Here is a 22,639-nt window from a genome sequence, read left to right as displayed (position 1 = left end):
ACAGTCCCATAGCCCTTAAAAAAATAGAAGCAGTCATCAAAAGTTTCCCAACCAAAAAAATGCCCAGGACCAGATGGGTTTAGTGCAGAGTTCTATCAGACCATTATAGAAGACCTAATACCAATACTCTCCAAATTACTACATAAAATAGAACAGAAAAAACATTACTCAGTTTGATCTATGAAGCCACAATTTTGCTTATACATAAACTACACAAAGACTCAACAAAGAAAGCAAACTTCAGACCAATTTCTCTCATGAATATCAATATAAAAATACTCAATAAAATTCTTGCAAACCGAATTTAAGAACACAGTAAAATGATCATCCATTATGATCAAGTAGACTTCATCCCAGGGATTCAGGAATGGTTCAGTATATGGGAATCCATCAATGTAATCCACTATATAAACAAACTCAAAGAAAAAGCAAAACCACAGATCATCTTATTGGATGCTGAGAAAGCATTTGGGAAAATTCAATACCCTTTCATGTTAAAAGTCTTGGAAAGAATAGGAATTGAAGACCCATACTGTGATGGTTTGTATATGCTTGGCCTAGGAAGTGGCACTATTAGGTGTGGCCTTGGTGGGGGAAGTGTGTCACTCAGGATCTGGGCTTGGAGACACTCCTCCTAGCTGCCTGAGGATGTTCAGTCTGTTCCTGGCTTCCTTTGGATAAAGATGTAGAACTCTCAGCTCCTCCTGCACCAGTCCTGCATAAATGCTGCCATGCTTTCACCTTGATGATAATGGATTGTACCTCTGAACCTGTAAGCCAGCCTCAGCTAAATGTTGTTATTTATGACTTGCCTTGGTCCTGGTGTCTCTTCGCAGCAATAAAACCCTAACTAATATACATACCTAAACATAGTAAAAGCAATATACAGCTAGTAAGTAGCCAACATCAAACTAAATAAAGAGAAAGGTGACACAATCCCACCAAAATCAGGGACTAGACAAAGCTGCCCACTCTCTCCCTACCTATTCAATATAGTGCTTGAAGTCCTAGCTAGAGCAATTAGACAGCAAAGGATGTCATAGGGAAACAAATTGGAAAGGAGGAAGTCAAAATATCACTATTTGCAGATAATATGATAGTACACTTAAGTGACCCCCAAAATCCCACCAGAGAACTCCTAAACCTGCTAAACAACTTCAGCAAAGTGGCAGGATATAAAATTAACTCAAACAAATCAGTAGCTTTCCTCTACTCAAAGGATAAACAGGCTAAGAAAGAAATTAGTGAAATGACACCCTTAACAATAGTACCAAATATTATAAAACATCCCTGTGTGATTCTAACCACGCAAGTGAAAGATCTGAGTGACAAGAACTTTAAGTCTCTGAAGAAAAAAATTTAAAGAAGATCTCAAAAGATCTCCCATGCTCATGGATTGCCAGCATTAAAATAGTAAAAATAGCCATCTTGTCAAAAGCAGTCTACAGATTGAATGAAATTCCCATAGAAATTCCAACTCAATTCTTCATAGAGTTAGAAAGAGCAATTTGCCAATTCATTTGGAATATCAAAAAAAAAAAAAAAAAAAAAAAAATCCAGAATAGGGAAAACTATTATCAACAATAAAAGAACTTCTGGGGTAATCATCATCTTTGACCTCAAGCTATATTACAAAGCAATTGTGACAAAAACTGCATAGTATTGGTACAGAGACAAGCAGGTAGATCAATAGAAGAGAATTGAAGATCCAGATATGAATCCATACATCTATGGTCACTTGACATTTGACAAAGGAACTAAAATGATCCAGTGGGAAGGAGGGCGGGAGATGCAGAGATCAAAATATTCTTTAAAATAAGGAGCAAAACTCGCAAAAAGAAGACAGAGAAATTCATAAAAAGCAAACTGCTATAAATTCACACAAAAAATTGTAGGGAAAAATATTTTCAAAGGTGTCTTAAGGTCTAGAGAATAAAAAGGTTTATTTATTTATTTATTTATTTATTTATTTATTTATTTATTTATGGTATAAAACAGATACTGCTGTTTTCTCATGTACAAGCAAGAAACGAGACCTTTAGACAATAATTATTATCCTAAGTCTCACACCTTAAAAGTGACAGAATGTGGTAGTTTGACTAAGAATGACTCTCCCCAATAGACTCTTTTATTTGAATGTTTGGTCACCAGGGAGTGGCACTAGTTGAAAGGAGTAGGAGTAGTGATCTTGTTGGAGGAGGTGTGTCACAGAGTGTCACAGGCTTTGAGGTTTCAGAAGCTCAAACCAGCCCCAGTGCCTCACTTTTCCTGCTGCCTGCATGTCTGGATGCAGGACTCTCGACTGCATCTCCAGCATCTTGTCTATCTGTGTGCTGTGATGCTCCACACCATGATGATAATGGACTAAATCTCCTGTAAGCCAGCCCCAATTAAATGCTTTCTCTGATAAGACATTTGTCACGATGTCTCTTCACCATGCGTTAGAACAGTGACTAAGACAGAAGCTGGTACCGGGGACTGACGTATTGCCGTGACAGGATTAGGAAAGCAGTTGAATGCTTTAAGCAGAGCTTCGTGGGTCATGCTAGCAGGAGTGTGGAAGACAACAGTGCTAAGAGCAATTCAGATTATAACGGCTCAGCTCCAGAGGTTTCAGAGGGATGGAAAATTAGTAAGAGGCCTAGAAATCCTTCCTGTGATATTCTGGCAAAGAACATGGCTACCTAAGGCTATGTTGAGGATTTTTGGATTAATGGTGTTGGCAGAAGAGATTTCAAGACAGCCTAGTATTTACTCTGTCATGGGTTACTAGTGGCCAGCCTTATGCAGATCTATAATGAAAGGGAGCAAGCTGAGCAAGAAAAATAAAATACCAAATGTACAGTGTGAGGAGAGAAGGAGCACCAGCAAGTATAATGGGGAGATAAAAGGTTTAGACTGACAAAAGGTACCAAAGGGAGTGATGACCTCAGGGTCAGACCCCACCCAGCCGAGCTTCCAACTCATGAGAAAGAATCGAGAGTTTATGCAGCGAGGGGAACCATGGAAAACAGAAAGCTGGTGAAAATGTATTTGAAGTCCTAACCCCAGCAAATAGAAGAATTTCTCAGCTTAGTCCACATTAACGTCAAGGATACAAGAAGGAGTTTCCCTCTACAGCTAAGAAAAGCTACTGAGGCCAGGCATGTGTCAGGGGCATCCCTACATGAAGGCCCGGAGACGCCATTGTGTGGAGCGGTGAAGGTGAAGCCTGGATTGCTTTGGACACCTCAAGAAGTTGGAGATGCCAGAGCCATGGGATCCTGGCCAAGGAGAGCTGCTGACTGGGTGTGGGACCAGCCCAAAAGACAGAAGCATGTTACAGTCAACAAAGTTAGAAGGAGTTGGAGTTCTAAAGAGCACTTTGGCATCAGACAGAGATAGGGACTTTGGAATTTGTCCTGCGGTTTTCCCCTTTTGTACCCTGATGGGTAAAAAAGCAGGAATGAAAGGAAAAGCCTTTATCCCAAAATCCTTTATCCCAGGCATGGGGAGGGGAGAAGAGCTACCACTAATGGCTGGCAACAAGGCCGGAGCATGGGGCACAAGAGTGAGTTGCTAACCCAGGCTAGGGTCAGAGAGGCTTCCTGCAGGGAGGGATCTTTTGTCTGTATACAGCGTCCAGGAGGAGTTAGCCAGGTAGACAAGAGGAGCAGACTTCATGCACAGGGAACAGAAAGTAGAGGTTTATAGGGAAAAGGGACACTGGATACAGGCACTGTGGCTACTAACTGTTGCATGGAACCTGGGAAAATGGCAAATGGCCCAGAAGACTGTCTCCTGTGATAATGTTCAAACTACAGATGGGAAGGTCATATCTATAGTCCTTGGTGGCCCTTGGTGGCCCTTGGTGTCTGGGGCCAGAAAAAAATCACCGTAAGGGCTAGAGGGATCCCAAGAAGAGGAGCAGATGTGGAAGAAAGACCTGTCAACATGATGTGGGTGATGCTCACAAGACAGCCAGGATGAGACCCTAAGGTGGGTATTTCTGCATGGCTGGAGCTCAGAGATGCAGATCCAGGAGGTCGATGAACAGGGACCTAGGAGCAAAGATGTTAAGGTGCAGTAGGGAGAGGGAACGAGGCAGAGACTGAAGGGCAGGCAGGAGTGAGTGACTAAGTTCCACAGGGCACATCACAGGGCACAGTGAGGGTACCAGTAATTAGGACAGAGCAGGGCAGGAACTTGTGCCCCTGGTGCCTGAGAAGAGCAACTTTGGGGTGGGGGTGGGGGGCGCCAAGCTGTAGAGGGGCGGGCCTGGGAATGCTGGGTAAGGGACGGACACAAGGGCACTAAGGACATGATGGGCAAGGGACCTCCAACATGTCCTGTGTGACAATATATCACAGCAGAAGTGGCATAACCTTGGGAACATGTTAGTCATGAGACAGTAATGACAGGAGCCAGGCACTGTCCTCAGTCTCAGATAAACCACCATCTCAATAGTCCTTCTAGGCAGGTGCAGAACATCCTTCATGCGTATGCTATGAGTGTATCCAGTGTGGATGGATGTGTGGAGGCCAGAACTTGGTACCAAGTTACGTCTTTAACTATTCGCTACAATTTAAAGACATTGTTTGTGTGAAGTGTGCCTATGGGTATGAGCACCACAGCTTGTGTGCAGAGGTCAATGGACAGCTTTGTGGTGTCTTTGTGTGCATTCAATCTTTCCATTCTGGGGACTGGTCTCACGTTGTCAGACTTGCGTGGCAAATGCCTTTACCTGCAGTTCCTTTTTTTTTTTTTTTATTTTTTTTTTGGCCCTCCACATTATATTTTGAGGCAGAGTCTCTCCCTGAAATGGAGCTCGCTGACTTGTCTAGGCTGCCAGACAATGCTCCAGGGACCCAGCAACGTCCACTTCCCCAGTGCTGCACTGACGGGGGCATGCTACTCTACCTGGCCTTTTATGTAGGAGCCAGGGACCTGAACTGAAGTCCTCACATTTCTGCAGCGGACACGACACCTCACAATTGAGTCGTTTTCCCCAGCACCAGTGGGAGCTGCTCTTAGTTCCATCTCATAGATGAGGAAACCAAGAAGCCAGGACATTAAGTAACTCTACAAGATGCTAGAGGTGCCGAGTGGCCAGAACTCAGGAAAAGTGGATATATGGATTTAAATGGCTTAGGACTGGCTTTTATTGAGGGAGACAGACACCAGGAAGGAAAATGTGAGTTGTGGGAGGGACGAAGGTCTACTGAGGACAGTGGCAAAAATGCTGAGGGGTGAGATTACAGTGTCTTCCCAAAACAGAGGGATTTGCCTGACCAACAGGGCAGAGGCCTGCTGCGTTGTTTCTGAGGTCTGTGGGGGATGAGGACAGCTAGAGGTGGGATGGAGGAAGAACTGGGGCCTTGTCTACTGCCTGGCTGCAATTACTGCTTCATGGCCTGGCAAGGATGCCAACGTTCTGGAGGCCGAGGTGGGAGGATTGTGAATGTGTGGTTAGCTGAGCTGCATAGTGAGATCCTCTGAGCTTTTATAGGAGTCAGGCCGCGCAGCCATGAATTCTCATTGTCTTTGCTTTCCCTAATTTCTGTAGGTTCCAACTCATTGGAAGTTTCATTTGTTTATCTGTTCCTCTTCCTTATTTACTGATGTGAGGGCTACAAAGATTTAATTTTATGCTAGGCATCCATTTTGGCACCCACCAGTGCCAGTGTGTCTGACTCCAGTCCCTGGAAGATAAGCTCCCAGCCCCCCAACCCCTGACTCATCTACTTGTTACCCAGAGATGTACCGCCATGACCATCTGGTTGGTACGTTATAACTGACTGCGTTTTGGCTCTGTAACCTGCTTGTGTCCAGGTCACCTTGATGAATCTTGGCGGAGCAAAACATCTCTTGGCTTTCTTGCGCGGATGTGCAAGCTTTATGTTTTTCAGCTTTAAAGATCCTTCCCTCATCCCCCTTCTCATGGCAAGTTCCTGCTTGGCCCAGGGATTATTGTCCTGCTAGCAGTAATCAATAAATCCTTTAATTATAATTGGATTGAGTCTGTGATCTCTTCCCAGGGGTTAGAATCTCTGAAACACTGGATGATGCAATGTACTAGTTCCTGAGGATGAACAGGGTGGATTAACTTGAGGCTCAGTTGCCTGGTTTCTGTACAACCTGGCATCTAGAAAGAGATGCAAGGCTTCCCCCAGCCCTGTGCCACAGCCCCCGGGGCAGTTTGCAAGGGAAGTAATGCAGGTAGGAACTGGTTCTTCTTCTTGGCCAGATGCTCCTCTGTGGCTTGTGAATGAATGATTCAGGATTAAGCTTCCATGATGCTGAAGTGAGCTGCCAGCCTAGCGCAAGCCCCGGAAAACCTCAGCAAACACGTTACCTTTAACATCAGCCCTAACTCTCTTTGTTGCCTTCTGAATTTGGTCTTCTAGTACTTCCTATTCTCTGAAGGGCATATTTCTTTTTGTGTGTCACTGTTACTGCTACTTATTTATTTATTTATTTAATTAATTAATTAATTAATTAATTAATTAATTTATTTATTTATTTTACATATTGTCTAGATTTTTTTTGGGATCCTGGCCATACTGAGTGGACTGTTGTCACTGAAACTTCCAGAAACCCAGAACACACCAATGGCATCTACTTGGAAGACAACTGAACAGCAGGTGACAGAAAACAAGGATAGTTTAGGTGAATCCCCTTCTGATATTTTTGAAAGGCTGGATTCAGGCAGAGCCCTTTCTTTTGCTGAGAGGTGGGGTTTTAGCAGAGCCCCTTCTAATGCTGAGAAGTGGGGTTCAGGCAGAGCCCCTTCTGATGCTGAGAAGTGGAGTTCAGGCAGAGCCCCTTCTGATGCAGCAAAGTGGGGTTCAGGCAGAGCCCCTTCTGATGCTGAGAAGTGGGGTTCAGGCAGAGCCCCTTTTGATGCTGAGAAGTGGGGTTCAGACAGAGTCTCTTATGATGCTGAGAATTGGGGTTCAGGCAAAGTCTCTTTTGATGCTGAGAAGTGGGATTCAAGTAGAACCCCTTCTGATGCTGAGAAGTGGGGTTCAGGCAGAGCCCCTTCTGATGCCAAGACTTGGGGTTCAGGCATTGTCCCTTCTGATGCTGAGAAGTGGGGATCAGGCAGAGCCCCTCCTAATGAGAACACTGAGATGGTAAATGAGAGAGAAAATATGGAAGTGAATGACCTGGGGGCCTCCGATGGTGAGAAATGAATGTCTTATATGGTACCTAGCACCTGGGATGTTGACATCAGTTACCTTGTGTTAGAGAGATGTTATTCCTATTTTCCACATGTAACTTATATATCTGCATAAAAATGTTGTGAGAAGGTTTTAAAAAATTGCTTTGTAAAAGTAAATAAATAAAACCAGTAAGTGTTGGGGAATGGTTTTTGTGCACTGTGTACTCAGATGCTGATTTCTTTGCCCAGAGATTTGGTTACAGTACTGACCATGGGGTTGCCCAGATTGCTGAACCATCTCCTGTATCAATGTTGTGTAAAGAATGCTCCCCAATTATCTCTGATTTGTTAATAAATAGCTAATCAGCCCATGACTGTGCAGAGAAGGCAGGACTTCTGACCCCAGGCCAGGGAGAAAGAAGTAGGAGAAGGACCATGAGGAAGGTGGTAGAGAGACCACGTGGAGAGACAGGGATGAGGGTTCAGGAGGAGTTGTGATGAGCAGGTCACCAAGGGATTCACCATGAGGGCACACATGGTGCATAACAAGCCAAGGTGAGACCCAAATTGAAGGTAAAGGACCATGTGGTAGGGAAATAGATTTATGGTAGGCAGTTTAAATAGATGAATACCTGCTAGTCATAGTGCTTAAAACTTGTTAATAATAGGCCTTTGTGTCCATTATTTGGGAGTTAAAATGGGCTAGAACAGGAACAGACAAGCCTTATATCCTTAATTATATCTGTATCTATTTGGCACCCAACATGGGGCATAGAATCCAAGTCTGGTGAAAGTCAGGAGAATACGCACTCCCCAGGAACAGAGTAGATTCCTAGATCAGAACTGAAGCCAAATGCACTTCAGACTCAGTTGACTAGCGACACAGTCTCTGAGGCAAACATAGAGTCCAACGAACCCCTGCTGTGCACAAAGGTTGGTGCAATGGAGAAGCTGCTGGCCAAGGGATGGGCGCCTGTGCCTGAAGATTAGCACCAGCACCCAGGAGGCATCGACTTTTAATGGTTTCCTAGCAACCACTCTGGGGCAAGCCTATTTGGATCTCCAGCCTGTGACACAGACAGACTAGCATCCCAGATCCACGTGCAGCTCTAAGATTAACCATATGTTAACACAGCTGGTGGGTTCCAGAGCTGCACTGCATTTCCCCCAAAGCAAAGCACCTGTATAAAGTGGGAAAAGCCTTCGGAGGGGGAAGGGCCTGCCATCGGGGGAGCAGGTGCCCTGCAGCTGGGAGGATCGCAAGGCTGGTGGGGATAACAGAACCGGCTGTCAGCTAGGAGTCCCTTATCAGAGGCTTGGCATGACCTGGCAAACACCCAGTGCAGCAGGGTGGTATGGGAGCCCAAGACAGTTGGCAGAAGGCATGCCAGCCTAGAAGGGTCCCAAAACACACAAAGCCGCAGTTTCTCTGGTGGAACTGCAGATCTACCTTTCCCTGTGAGTGAGTGAGTGGCAAGCTGGGCAGAACTAATCACTGCAGTGTCCTAACCTAAGCAGCAGAGGGAGACAGAGCGCACAGAAGAAATAGGAATTGTGCTTAAATGCTAAATGGGAGAGGGAGAGGGAGAGGGAGAGGGAGAGGGGAGAGGGGAGAGGGGAGAGGGGAGAGGGGAGAGGGGAGAGGGGAGAGGGGAGAGGGGAGAGGGGAGAGGGGAGAGGGAGAGGGAGAGGGAGAGGGAGAGGGGAGAGGGGAGAGGGAGAGGGAGAGGGAGAGGGAGAGGGAGAGGAGGGAGAGGGAGAGGGAGAGGAGGGAGAGGGAGAGGGAGAGGAGGGAGAGGGAGAGGGAGAGGAGGGAGAGGGAGAGGGAGAGGGAGAGAAGGGAGAGGGAGAGGGAGAGGGAGAGAAGGGAGAGGGAGAGGGAGAGGGAGAGGGAAAGGGAGAGGAGGGAGAGGGAGAGGGAGAGGGAGAGGGAAAGGGAGAGGAGGGAGAGGGAGAGGGAGAGGAGGGAGAGGGAGAGGGAGAGGGAGAGGAGGGAGAGGGAGAGGGAGAGGAGGGAGAGGGAGAGGGAGAGGGAGAGGAGGGAGAGGGAGAGGGAGAGGGAGAGGGAGAGGAGGGAGAGGGAGAGGGAGAGGGAGAGGGAGAGGGAGAGGAGGGAGAGGGAGAGGGAGAGGAGGGAGAGGGAGAGGGAGAGGAGGGAGGGGGAGGGGGATAGGAGGGAGAGGGAGAGGGAGAGTATAAAACATCATAGACAAATAGTCTGAAATTAACAAAATGAAGTACACAAGGAGAAACTTAAATAAATTTTAAAAAATAGCCACATAAAGATGGGGAAGAGTTTAAGAAAACTTAAGTACAGGAAAAGACAGTAAGCTTGGAAAGTATTAATAGAGAAAAAAAAAATACACCTAAAAGATAAAGTCTCCAAAACAAGGAGAGAGAAAAATAGACTGAGAAACTTTCTCCGGGAGAAGGAGAAAATTAGAGAGATTTAAAAAAATAAAATATATTCCATGTTAAAGTGGAAAACACTACAGAAGAAGGCATTTGGACTCCATATGGTTTGTTTTGACTGCCAACATAAAAATGTATGTTCAGTAGTGGTTACAATTTTATACATCCCTTTAAAGAAAGATTAAAATAATGCAGACTTGGCGAGGGAGAGGCCTGAAAGATGGGGTGTAAAACAGAGGTCAGAGGATTCCTTAACTCAGAGCCATGGACCTTCAGAGAATTCATTCTGGATCCTACAGTGATAGCAGCAAAGATAAAAGACACAGGCCCGAGGAATTAGACTGTCAGCCCATAGAGGTAAAACATTCCGAGTTAAGGATTCAGACTCTCCTTAATGCTGCAACCTTAAAGCAAAGTCACACAATAGATTATGTGTTTAATTTTGTAGATATTGGATAATCAAGATATGTATATAAGTTCATGCATCATAAAGTTGATAGTCAAAACATCAGATGTTTCTGCTTTGAGTTCTGAGAAGGCTGATTCTGAGACACTTCACCTTAACTACAGGTGATGGCTTTCTTGGAAAATGTCTTTACCGACTGAAGCTTATGATGCACCAAAACGTGTATCCATTAGAATACAACATTTTTTTAGACATTATGGCATAAAATGTTACAGATATAGCTTATAATCCTACAGGTCAAACGGTTATGGAGAAATCTAATAGAACTTCAAGGTGAATGCTCAGACAAGAAGGGGGATAAGGAATGCCCCACAGATAGATTAAATAGAACGCCAACAAGACAGATAACACAGCTGCTGGAAGGCACTGGGGTTTAGAAAGGGCTGAATTAGATCAGCATAAATACGTCATAGCCCCAGAATGAATGGCAGGGAATGTGCTGCACTGGGGAAGAGAATATGCTCTTATTTCATCAGGAAAAGAAAAACTATGGATTCAGATGTGATCAATGGAGACCTCCTGCAGATCATGACTGCAGACAGACAGAAAGAAATCATGAAGACCAACAAAACAGGTAACTTACATTGCTGGTTCCTCTACTTGGGAACAGCTCTGAGACTGGCAGAGACTTTAGTCTTTAGTTAAAACTTCAGCTAAGCATAGCCAATAAATCTGTTGGCTACATAGTCATCAAGACTTATCCAAATGGCATGAATGAAAGTGTACTACACTTTGGCTATATAATCTAAGCTAATTTATTAAAGAAAGCCAGTTGCCTTACCTGCTCATACAGAGGACAGAGAAACACCATTAGCTGATTGTGCACACTGCATATCTCCATACGCATGTTACTGCAGAAAGTATAGTACCTGTGCAAGTTTATGTGTTTGCAGACACCAAAGAAGTTAAAGAAGCCCTGACAAGATTCACCATGAGGGTGCTGAAAAGGATGGTGAGACATATTTATGCCAGAGTCCTGCTTCTCAGACTACCTCATTAGCTGTTGCATCCAAGCTTGCTTCAAGAACAGATTCAAAGCTGCTGATCCTAGTTGATCCAGCCTCTCAGACTGTTCCAGGCAGCACTTTTAGAGCACACAGAAACGGGGCAACAAATGTTAAAACTAGCTTTCTTAAGACTGGCCAACATCCTAATTTTCTTTTGGTCTCCAAAAGAAAAAAATGTCCTCCAGACAGCAGGAGGCAATTTTAAGAGGAAAATGTTTGTTTAACTTACCGTTCCATATTCCCTCCAGGGCAGGAACCCAAACAAGGCAGGCACCTGTAGGCTGGAGCGGATGCAGAGGCCAAGGAGGGAGGCTGCTCAGTGGCTTGCTCCCCATGGGTAGGTCAGCCTGCTGTTTTGTAGAACCCCAAACCACCTGTCCTCAGATGGCACCACACACAAGGGCCGGGCCTTCTCTCATTGACCAATAAATAAAATTCCCTATAGTCTGATCCTACGACTTTTTTTTTTTCAACTGAGGTTCCCTTCTTTCAGATGATTCTGGCTTGTGTCAAGTTGACATAAAAACTAGCCAGCACACTGTTTGCTTGAGTTATCTTTTAATGTCTCCTAATAAAATATAATTTCACTCCAAACAGTCTTGCATATTTTTGGTTATATTTTGTATAAAACATACAACATATATGTATGTATATAATTTATACATTTTGGGAGAATTTTGTACACACTTAGGATATGTTTTGATTAGATTCACCCCATATCTTCTCCCCAACTCTTCTCCTATATCCTGCATCAGTTTTCCTTCTTAATGTCACTTCTTTTATTAAGTGTATCAAGTTCACTTGTGCATGGGTATAGGACCCTCTGCTGGAGCATGGGTAACCTTTCAGCCTGTATTCCAAAACTTTCCCTCCTACAGCAGCTATTAATTGCCAATAGTTAGGGGTGGGACTTCAAAAGCTTCTCTCCTATTGGTGCTGGGATTTTTTTTTTCCCCAGCTTGATCTTGTGCCAATTTGAGTTCATGTATGCAATGATCCTATTGTCACGTCCAGAAAACGCTATTTTTTAGAGGTTATCTGCTACCTGTGGCCTGTACAATCTTCACTTTCTTTCAAGATGACCCCTAAGCCTTCGGTGGAGGAGTGTAACATACATGTCCCACTTAGGGCTGAGCATTCTATAATCCCCTATTCTCTGCATGTTTGTTGTACTTATCTGGTCTGGGGGGGGGTAGAGGGGGGTCCCACTCTGCTCCTCTGGAGGAAGGTAGCTCCTCACGCTGCTGGTCCCAGGGAAGGTTGCTTCTGGTGCTCTCTGCCTAGCCCACAGGAATTCAGGGGTGGGAACGAGTTCCAGCGGGGCGCTGCCAGGCCTGTGAACTCTGGCAGGCCAAGACTCAGCCTGGTGCTCAGATTATAGCCCTGCTGGCCAGGGCCATAAACCCCTGCCTGACAGTTAGAAAAGTGCAGAGCCTACGATAAGGCTCTGAGACAAAGCGCTCATGGAGGACGAAGGAGTAAGGTTCACAAAGGAGCCAGGACCGAGGAGAAGGTTTCAACGTGTGTCTTTATTTTTGCTCGCCTCTCCTTTGTTCTGTTCTTTTTAAACAGCCTGAGATCCAACCACCAGATTCCTATACATTTGCCTCAAAGATTGGCTATGATTGTTTTTCTAATATGTGTGTGTGTGTGTGTGTGTGCAGGGGAGGGACTTAGGGAGTGGCTGATTTGGCTAGAGTCCTGTGGAGGCGGGGCTTGGGGTTTGCCTAGAGCCTTGTATATCTGCCCCATTGTGGTGCATCCAGGCAAAGTGGATTTGCAATCGGGAGTTCAGAAAGCATCTGTCAGTTGACAGTCACCTGTCTCCACCTTTCACATTTCCAACTTTAGCTCTTCAAACAAACCCATACATGTTCACTAGTTGTGAATATTTTTATTGATTGTCATCTACTGCAAAAAGAAGTGTCTCTAATAAGGTTTGAGAGAGGTGCTAGTCAATGGTGTCTTAGTTAGGGTTTACTGCTGTGAACAGATACCATGACCAATGCAAGTCTTATAAAGACAACATTTAATTGGGGCTGGCTTATAGGTTCAGATATTCAGTCTATTATCATCAAGGCAAGTGCATGGCAGCATCTAGGCAGGCATGGTGCAGGCAGAGCTGAGAGTTCTACATCTTCACCTGAAGGCTGCTAGTGGGAGTCTGACTTCCAGGCACCTAGGAAGTAGCTCTGATAGCCCACACCCACAGTGACATACCCACTCCAACAGGGCCACCTTCTAATAGTGCCACTCCCTGGGCAGAGCATATGCAAACCATCACACATAGATATAAAGATAAGAACACAAGAAGCAGTTTACTATAATTTCTAGAATAATAGTAAAAGGTTCTCCCCCAGGATCTATGAGTTCTTGGTTTGGTTAACAGTACCAGGAATGAGTAATGGGATGAAATCTAATCAATAACTGCTTGATTACACCCATAACATCTGTGCTAATATTGTACCAATAGGCATATATTTCCAGACTAGTTGTCATTGGTAGCGTACAGGGTCACAGCTGGGTAAGACTCCTCTTTATTTTTGTTCCCCAGCAGTAGACATAGCAACCCTACGCTATGTTATAGTAGCATGAAAGCCAGCCAGCAGGGATGAAGCTTCCAGGCTGGTACCAGCTTAATTTCTCCATTTCACAATTTCCTAGGACTCAATTATGCGGTGTCATTAGTAATAGAGTCTCACTATCAAGGTGTGGATAAAGAACAATGGCAATTGCCTATAATGTTTGAGGTGACCTATGGGACCCTACTGATCAACCAGTCAAAAAAAAATGGTAACCCATACCCAGTTCAGGCCTATGGTGTTAATAGCTGAGAGGGGCGTTATCCTCCCCCGATTAGACTGTAACTTAAACTAAACTCTTTATTAATTACATTTGTGCATTTCTCAAAGCATCTAAAATGGTTAGTTTCCAAATGGCTGTTCCCAAGGTCTTAAGTGTTTGTTTTCCATCCCCCAACCCTTCACATTCCCTGTCACCTTACCTCACCCTGGCCTCTGTACACCTTCAACCCTCAAAGTACCCCACAATAGATCCTTATGTTTCCAACCTCCATGGAGCTGCCAATTCAAACATTTCTAAAGATTCAAAGCCAGGACCCACTGCACGTTTTTGGCACAGGTGGGGACTTTCCGAATGGGACAGCAGTAGCGCAGGGATTAATACCAACAAGTGACACACAGGGCCTGGTGAGACAAAAACAGCTGCTGCAGAGCAAAGGGCGCCATCATTGAGCAAAGAGGGAGCCTAAAGAACGGGAAAGATCTTCACCAGCTATATACCTGAGAAGTGTCAGACTCTAGAACATGCAACAGAGCTTTAGACACCAAGAAAATAGGTCTATCTTTGAAATAGGCCACATAACTAAACAGAGTTCCCAAAAGAAGTTCAGTCAGCTAAAGTCTATTCTTAAAAATATTCAACATCTACAGTCACAGGAAAATGAAAATTGAAACCACTTTGAGATTTCATCTTACCCTTGATAATAGCTAAAATAAAAAACCAAAACACCACCATCCCCCCCAACAAAACAAATTAAACCGATTAACAGCAAATGCTGGCATGGCTTAAGGGAAGTGGAGACACTTTTTCACCATTAGTGGGCATGCAAACTGCTGCAGCCACTAAAATAAATAAATAAATAAAAATTCGAGATTTAGCAGCACCATCTGATCCAGCTGTTCTGCTCTGGGCTTACTCTCAGAGAACTCTTATCTTTCCGTAGAGATACTTCCTCACCCAGGGTCACTGACGCTCTGGTCACCATAGCTGAGAAGTGGAAACAGCCTAGATGTTCACCAGCTGATTAGTGGATAACAGAAATGTGCCACATTTACGTGCCTTTCCCTGCCCTTAGGGACTGTTGGCTAATACAGTCCACAGGAGCAATGGGAGCAGAGACAGCCAGCTGGGGGTTCGGGAGCCCTCTGAGTACATCCGGTGAATGATCACATCTGGACCAGCTTCAAGGAGTCTGATTGATTTTACTTGGGGTGATTCAAGGCTTACATAATTTGGGGGACTGGGGTGATTCAAGGCTTACATAACTTGGGGGACTGGGCACAGGGACATGCAGGATGGGCGAAGGTCACTGGCTGAAGGCTTAGGGACTGGAAGGCCTCATTAGCCTGGGGAAGCATTTCAGGAATCCCAGGTGCCAGCCAAATGTGTTCTTATCAGGAGAAAGGAAGTTGATCCCTAATCTAGCTAAGGCCATATGACATTCCACAGGTAGAGGTGTGTGGGGGGTTTTGAATTCCCCACACAAGGTCAGAGAAGGAGAAGCCCTGTCCATTGACAGTCCTCCAGTGCAGATTAGAGGCTATTAGGTCAGTGGTAGACTTTAACCATAGTTAACAGAGTCCCCCTCCATCCCCCGGCCACATCTGCACGTTGGAATTTCATTCATCTGTAAAAACATGAAACTTGCAGGTAAAGGAATGGAGCTGGAAATAATATTTGGGTATATTTATTCCCAGATGCAAATTTCTGTGACAATTAAAAATGCCCAGGTTTTAAATATTGTTATTTCTCTCTTTATTATTTATTTACATGGAAAATGTTATCACCTTTTCTGGTTTTCCCTTTGACAGCCCCATATTCCATCTCCCTCCCCCATACTTCTATGATGGAGCTCCCCTCCCCCAACTCCCTCCTGCCTCCCTGCCCCGGCATTCCCCTATGTTGGGGCAATGAGTTTCCATGGGACCGAGGGCCTCCCTTCCCATTGATACCTGACAATGCCATCCCCTGCTACATATGCAGTTGGAGCCATGAGTCCCTTCATGTGTGCTCTTTGGTTGGTGGTTTAGTCTCTGAGAGTTATGGGTGGTCTGGTTGGTTGATAATTTCATTTTTCCTATGGGGTTGTAAACCCCTTCAGCTCCTTCAGTCTTTCCCTTAACCTCTCCATTGTGGTCCTCCTGCTCGGTCTGATGGTTGACTGTGAGCATCCACATCTGTATTGGTCAGGCTCTGGCAGAGTCTCTAACCAGTGCGGTTAGCAAACACTTTAATGTCTGGGCTTGGTGTTTGCAGATGGGATGGATCCCTAGGTGGGGCAATCTCTGGATAGATGTTTCTTCAATATCCAAAGAACTCAAGAAGTTAGTCTCCAGAGAACAAAATAATTCTATTTAAAAATGGGGTACAGGGCTAAACAAAGAATTCTCAACTGAGGAATATCAAATGGCTGAGAAGCACCTAAAGAAATGTTCATCCTTAGTCTTGAGGGAAACGCAAGTCAAACTGATCCTGAGATTCTACCTCACAGTAGTCAGAATAGCTAAGATAAAAAAACTCAGGTGATAGCAGATGCTGGTGAGGACGTGGAGAAAAAGGAACACTCCTCCATTGTTGGTGAAACTGCAAGCTAGTACAACCACTCTGAAAATCAGTCTGTCGGTTCCTTAGAAAATTGGACATAGTACTACCTGAGGACCCAGCTATACCACTCCTGAGCATATACCCAAAAGATGCTTCAACAGATAACAAGGACACATGCTCTACTATGTTCATAGCAACAGAAGTAAACAACCCAGATGTCCCTCAACAGAAGAATGGATACAGAAAATGTGGTACATTTACACAATGGAGTACTACTCAGCTATTAGAAACAATGACTTCATGAAATTTGCAGGCAAATGGATGGAACTAGAAAATATCATGCTGAGTGAGGTAACCCAGTCACAAAAGAACACACATGGTATGTACTCAATGATAAGTAAATATTAGGCAAAAAGCTCAGATTACCCACAATACAATTCACAGACCATACGAAGCTCAAGAAGAAGAAAGACCAAATTGTGGATGCTTCAGTAACACTTAAAAAGGGGAACAAAATAATTACAGAAAAAGATATTGATATTTCCAACCACATGGTTGACAAAAAAATAATTCTATGTATGTATGTATGTATGTATGTATGTATGTATGTATGTATGTATGTATGTATCTACCTACCTACCTACCTACCTATCTATCATCTATCTATCTATCTATCTATCTATCTATCTATCTATCTATCTATCTATCTATCTATTCTTTTGAGACAGACTTTAGTGTGGTCCAGGCTGGCTTCAGAATCACTGTCACTGAGGATAATCTTGAATGCATGAACCTGCCTCCACCTATCATGCCAGGATTGGAGTTATGTCAATTTTTACATGTACTTAGCAACCTCAGTGTTTTAATTAAGAATAAAGATAATTTTCTTTAATTGAAGAAAATCTAGTCTTTGATTATAAAGGTTAACAAATACTCATCAAGTGCTAAGCCTTCATGCTTTTACGTTGTTGCATAGAAATTTCTCCTCTCTCTCTCTCTCTCTCTCTCTCTCTCTCTCTCTCTCTCTCTCTCTCTCTCTCTCTCTCTTTCCCTCCCTCCCTCTCTTCTTTCTTTCTTTCTTTCTTTCTTTCTTTCTTTCTTTCTTTCTTTCTTTCTTTCTTTCTTTCTTTCTTTCTTTCTCCTGGAATTAGTTCTGTAGACCAGGATGGCCTCAAACTCATGAAAATCTACCTGCCTCTGCCTCTGCCTCCCAAGTACTGGGATGAAAGGCATGTGCCACCATGCATGGCTTGGGAATTTCTTAACAAGTGCAGCCTTTCAGTCTTATACATGAAAACCAAAAAACATGCCGAATCTGTAACACTTGGAAGCCAATTGTAGCACATCAGCTCCACCCCCTATTATAAATATTCCAGAGAGCAAGGGCTAACTTCTCTAGCTATGCACCTATAAAACACTTAGAGTAGAACTCACCTGATGATGCTCAGAGCACTTTTGCTGCCACCCTCAGCTATACCCAAATCAGTTTGCTACCTGATTCCTTATTCACGTCACATTTCTATTGTTTTATATATATATGTGTATGTATGTATGTACAAATAAGGGCCGGTTAGTGTTATACTGTTTTCTTCCTGGCCTTTATTTCTTAGAAAACATTGCTTCCTTTTCTTGATTTTTAAAAGGAAAGCAGAGCCCTGGCCAGCATAGGGGGAGGAAGGAGCCCACTACTTACCTTCCAAGGTTCCTATTGCTTTGGATCCCCAGGACTTCCACAGGGTGCTCCTGCACACAATTCCCTGCATAGCTCCAATTTTTAGTTCTTTACTTAGGCAGTCTCCAGTCTTTGATTGGGTAATACTCTCTCTGTGGTTCACTGTGAAAGGCTATGGCCTCTGCCACTGGTTCACACCAGTCCCAACCTGATGTCTCTCTCCTCCCTTTACTAGTTCCTGTGGTCCTTGAGGCCTTGCTACCTTCTTTCCACTGTTCTGCACCGCTGCAAGACTTTTGTGCTATTAGAGACCAGTCTTACTCTAGTTGATAATGAATGGACAGAACATCATCTTAGAAAACCTTACGAACACACCATGAAGCATCAAAATACTAGGCATTAACAATCATTCATCACTCATATCTCTCAACATCAATGAATTCAATTCTCCAATAAAAAGACATGCTAACAGAGTAGATGCATTAACAGGATCCATCATTTGGTTGCATGCATGAAACACACCTTAGCAATAAATATAGACATTACCTCAAAGTAAAGGGGCTGAAAAAAGATTTTGCAAGCAAATGAGCACAAGAAACAAACTGGAGTAGCCATTTTAATATCTAAAAAACAAACAAAAAAACCCCCAAAACAACAGCAACAACAACAACAACAAACCCAGATCTTCAACCAAAAGTAATCAAAAGAGACTGGAAAGAACACTTCATACTCATCAAAGGAAAATTCCACAAAGATTATAGTTCTGAACATCTATGTCCCAAATGCAAGGGCACCCACATTCCTAAAAGGCTATTCTAACTTAAATCACACAGCAGACCACAAGGGTAAACAGTGATAGTCATCGACACCCCACTCTCACCAGTGGACATGTCATCAAGACAGAAACTAAATAGAGAAATAATATAACAGGTCATGAATCAAGTGGACCTAACATATATATAGAACATTTCACCCAAACACAAAACAATATACCTTCTTCTTAGCACAGCACACAGAACTGTCTGCAAAATTTACCATATGCTCTGTCACAAAGCAAGCCTCAACACATACATGATGGATTAAAGCTGGACTCCAACAACCACAGAAAGCTACACTGTCATGGAAATAGAACAATTCTCTACTCAATGACCACTGGATCAAAGAATAAGGAAATTAAAGACTTTGTAGAAATCAATGAAAATAAAAGGTACATGTTACCCAAATTTATGGGACACAATGAAAACAGTACTAAGAGGAAAGTTCATAACACTAAATGGCTTAATAAAGGAATTAAAGAGATCTCATACTAGCAATTTAACAGTAAATAGGAAAGCTCTAGAATGAAAAGAAGCAAACATTCCAAAGAGTAGATGGCAGAATATAGTTAAACTCAGGGCTTAAGTCAACCAATTACAAACAATTCAACCAACGAAACCAAGAGCTGGTTCTTTGAGAAAATCAACAAGATAGACAAACCCTTAGCCAAACTAACTAAAATGCAGAAAGACAAAATCAGAGATGGGAAGAGGGGGCATGACAAGATACACTGAAGAAATCCAAAGAATCATTAGGTCTTACTTCAAAATGGGAAAATGTAAATGAAATAGATGATTTTCTTGATAGATTCCACTTACCAAAGTTAGATCAAGATTATGTAAATAATCCAAATAATCCTATAACTCTCAAAGAAATAGATGCAGTCATTAAATGTCTCCCATCCCTCAAAAATGCAGGACCAGATGGTTTTAGCACAGAATTTTACCAGACTCTCAAAGAAAAGCTAATACCAATACTCCCCAAACTATTCTACAAAAATAGAAATAGAAGAAACACTGCCAAACTCATTCTATGAGGCCATAGTGACCCTGATACCTAAACTAATGATGCCTGACTTCAGGCTGTACTGCAGAAAGATACTGATTAAAAACTACATGGTACTGGTACAAAAACAGACATGTTGATCAATAAAATTTAATCGAAGACCCTGAAATAATCCCTCACGGACACTTGATTTTTGACAAAGAAGCCAAGACCACAACAATGGAAAAAAGAAAGCATCTTCAACAAATGGTACTTGTCTAACTGGTGTGTCTGCATATAGAAGAATGCAAATAGATCCATATTTATCACCTTGCATAAAACTCAAGTCCGATTGGATCAAAGACCTCAACATAAAATTGGATACACAGAATCTAACAGAAGAGAAAGTGCAGAACACATTGGTACAGGAAACAACTTCCTGAACAAAATGAACACCAGGGGCTCAGGCTCTAAGATCAACAACCAATAAATGGGCTCTCGAGAAACTGCAAAGCTTCTGTAAGGCAAAGGATACTATCAATAGGACAAAATGGCAGCCTATAGAACAGGAAAGAATCTTCACCAAGCCTACATCTGGCAGACGGCTAATATCTAAAGCATATAAATAATTCAAAAAGTTAGACACCAATAAACCAAATAACTCAATTTAAAAGTGGAATACAGAGGTAAGCAGAGAATTTGCAACAGAGGGGTCTCTAATAGTCAAGAGCACTTAAAGAAATTTTCAATGTCTTTAGTCATCACACCTCACACCAATGAGAATGGCTAAGACCAAAAACTCAAACAACAGCACATGCTGGAGAGGATGTGGAGCAAGAGGAACACTCCTCCATTGCTGGTGGGAGTGCAAACTTGCAAATCAATTTGGAAACCAATTTGGCAGACAATTGGGAATAGGTCTACCTCAAGACCCAGCTATATCACTACTGGGCATATACCCAAAAGATTATCCAGCATACCACAAGGAGACTTATTCCACCACGTTCATAGCAGCCTTATTCATAGTAACCAGAAACTGGAAACAACCCAGATGCCCCTCATCCAAAGAATGGATAAAGAAAATGTGGCTCATTTACATAATGGAATACTACTACAATATTAAAAAGAAGGGCATGGTGAAATTTGCAGGCAAATGGATGGAACTTGAGAATACCATCCCGAGTGAGGTAACCCAGACCCAAAAGGACATGCGTGGTATGTACTCACTTATAAGTGGACAACGGCCATAAAGTACAGGATAACCACGCTACAATCCACTGACCCAAAGAAGTTAAATGATAAGGAAGGCCCAAAGGACATGCTTTAACCCAACTCTGAATCGGAATAGAATCTGCAACAGAGTTGGATGGAGGAAGAGACCATGATGGGAGAGAGAAAGGGGAGTGGCCAGGGCAGGGGAGGGGGATCAGAGGGTTAGGAGAGTGAATAGAAATTAGCATGAGAAAGTGGGAGGTCTCTCTAGGACAAGCCAGAGACCTGGGATGGGGGAGGCTCCAGAAAGTCTATGAGGGTGACTCTAGCTGAGGTTCCTAGCCATGGAGGATATAGAGCCTGAAGTGGCCACTTCCAGTAGCCAGGCAGGACTCCAGTGGAGGGGTAAGGACACCAACACAATGCCTCCAAGCAAGAACTGTCCTGCCTACAAGGAGTGCCACAGATATGGAGGGAATAGCCATCCCACAGGCAAGAACCAATCTCTGACACTATGAATGATACTCTGTGATGCTTGCAGACAGAAGCCTATAGCATAACTGTCCCCTGAGAGGCTCCACCCAGCAGCCAATGGTAAAAGATGGAGAGACCCACAGCCAAATGGTAGATGGAGGTCAGGAAGGCTTTTGGAAGAGTTAGGAGAGGGACTGAAGAACCTATAGGGGATAGGGATTCTGAAAGAAGACCAACAAAATCAACTAACCCGGACCCTTGGGGGTTTCCAGAGACTGAACCACCAACCAAAGAACATACAAGGCCTGGACCTAGCCAGCCCTTCTCCCACATGCATATGCAGCAGATGTGTGGCTTGGTCTTCATTCAGGTCCTCTAACCTGAAGCAAGGACTCAGCCTGAGTCTGTTGCCTGCCTGTGGATCCTGTCTAGGCCCCTAACTGGGCTGGCTTGGCTGGCTTCAATGGGAGAGGATGCACCTAGTCCTGCAGTGACGTGATGTGTCAGGGTGGGTTGGTACCCAGTGGGGACCTCACCCTTCTCAGAGATGGAGGGGAGGGATAGGAGAAGGGGTGGTGTGAGGGGGAACTGAGAGGAAATTGGGGGCTGCAATTAGGGTGTAAAGTGAATAACTAAGTAAATTAATGGAAACATGAATAAATAAAATGATCACACACACACACACACACACACACACACCACCACACACACACACACATACATTTTTAAATCTTAAAGCCTTTGAAGTGTTCCCCCACAGAGAGACTACTCTGTAAGCATTTCCTGATTTTATAGCCTTGTTCAATAAATATGAATATCACCTGGGATACAGTGCAGTCTACATTGCTAATTATTCTCAAATCCTGATAACTCCTAAAACTTTCAGCACCTAGAGGCGTAAGAGTGTCTTTTGTATGTAGACTCATTGACTTGTTGATGAAGGCCTCTTTCATGAGGGTCATTCTCACAGAAAAGAACAAGGCATGATTAGAAGGTAGAGACTTTCAACATCCTCCCTCAGACTCCAGGGAAGTAAGATGTGATCCTCAAAACTTTAGCCTGTCACATCTATGGATGTAAGTCTACACAAACATCTAAAAGGACAG

General features: G+C 43.7%; 1 protein-coding gene across 1 annotated transcript in view; it reads left to right on the top strand.

The window, feature by feature from the left end:
* Positions 1 to 7,175, top strand: part of SLC22A16 (solute carrier family 22 member 16) — a gene marked incomplete at both ends in the record, with an annotated part of 38,857 nt that extends 31,682 nt beyond the window's left edge. The window contains one exon of the mRNA XM_080938206.1: positions 6,519 to 7,175. Coding sequence (XP_080794332.1) covers positions 6,519 to 7,175 — 657 coding nt within the window. The remainder of the gene's footprint in view (positions 1 to 6,518) is intronic.
* Positions 7,176 to 22,639: the final 15,464 nt, after the last annotated feature.

This window comes from Micromys minutus (genome assembly GCF_963924665.1).
Source record: "Micromys minutus genome assembly, chromosome: 25".
NCBI lineage: Eukaryota > Metazoa > Chordata > Mammalia > Rodentia > Muridae > Micromys > Micromys minutus.
The sequence above is the reverse complement of the archived record's forward strand: the minus strand, read 5'-3'. Positions and strand labels throughout refer to the sequence as shown.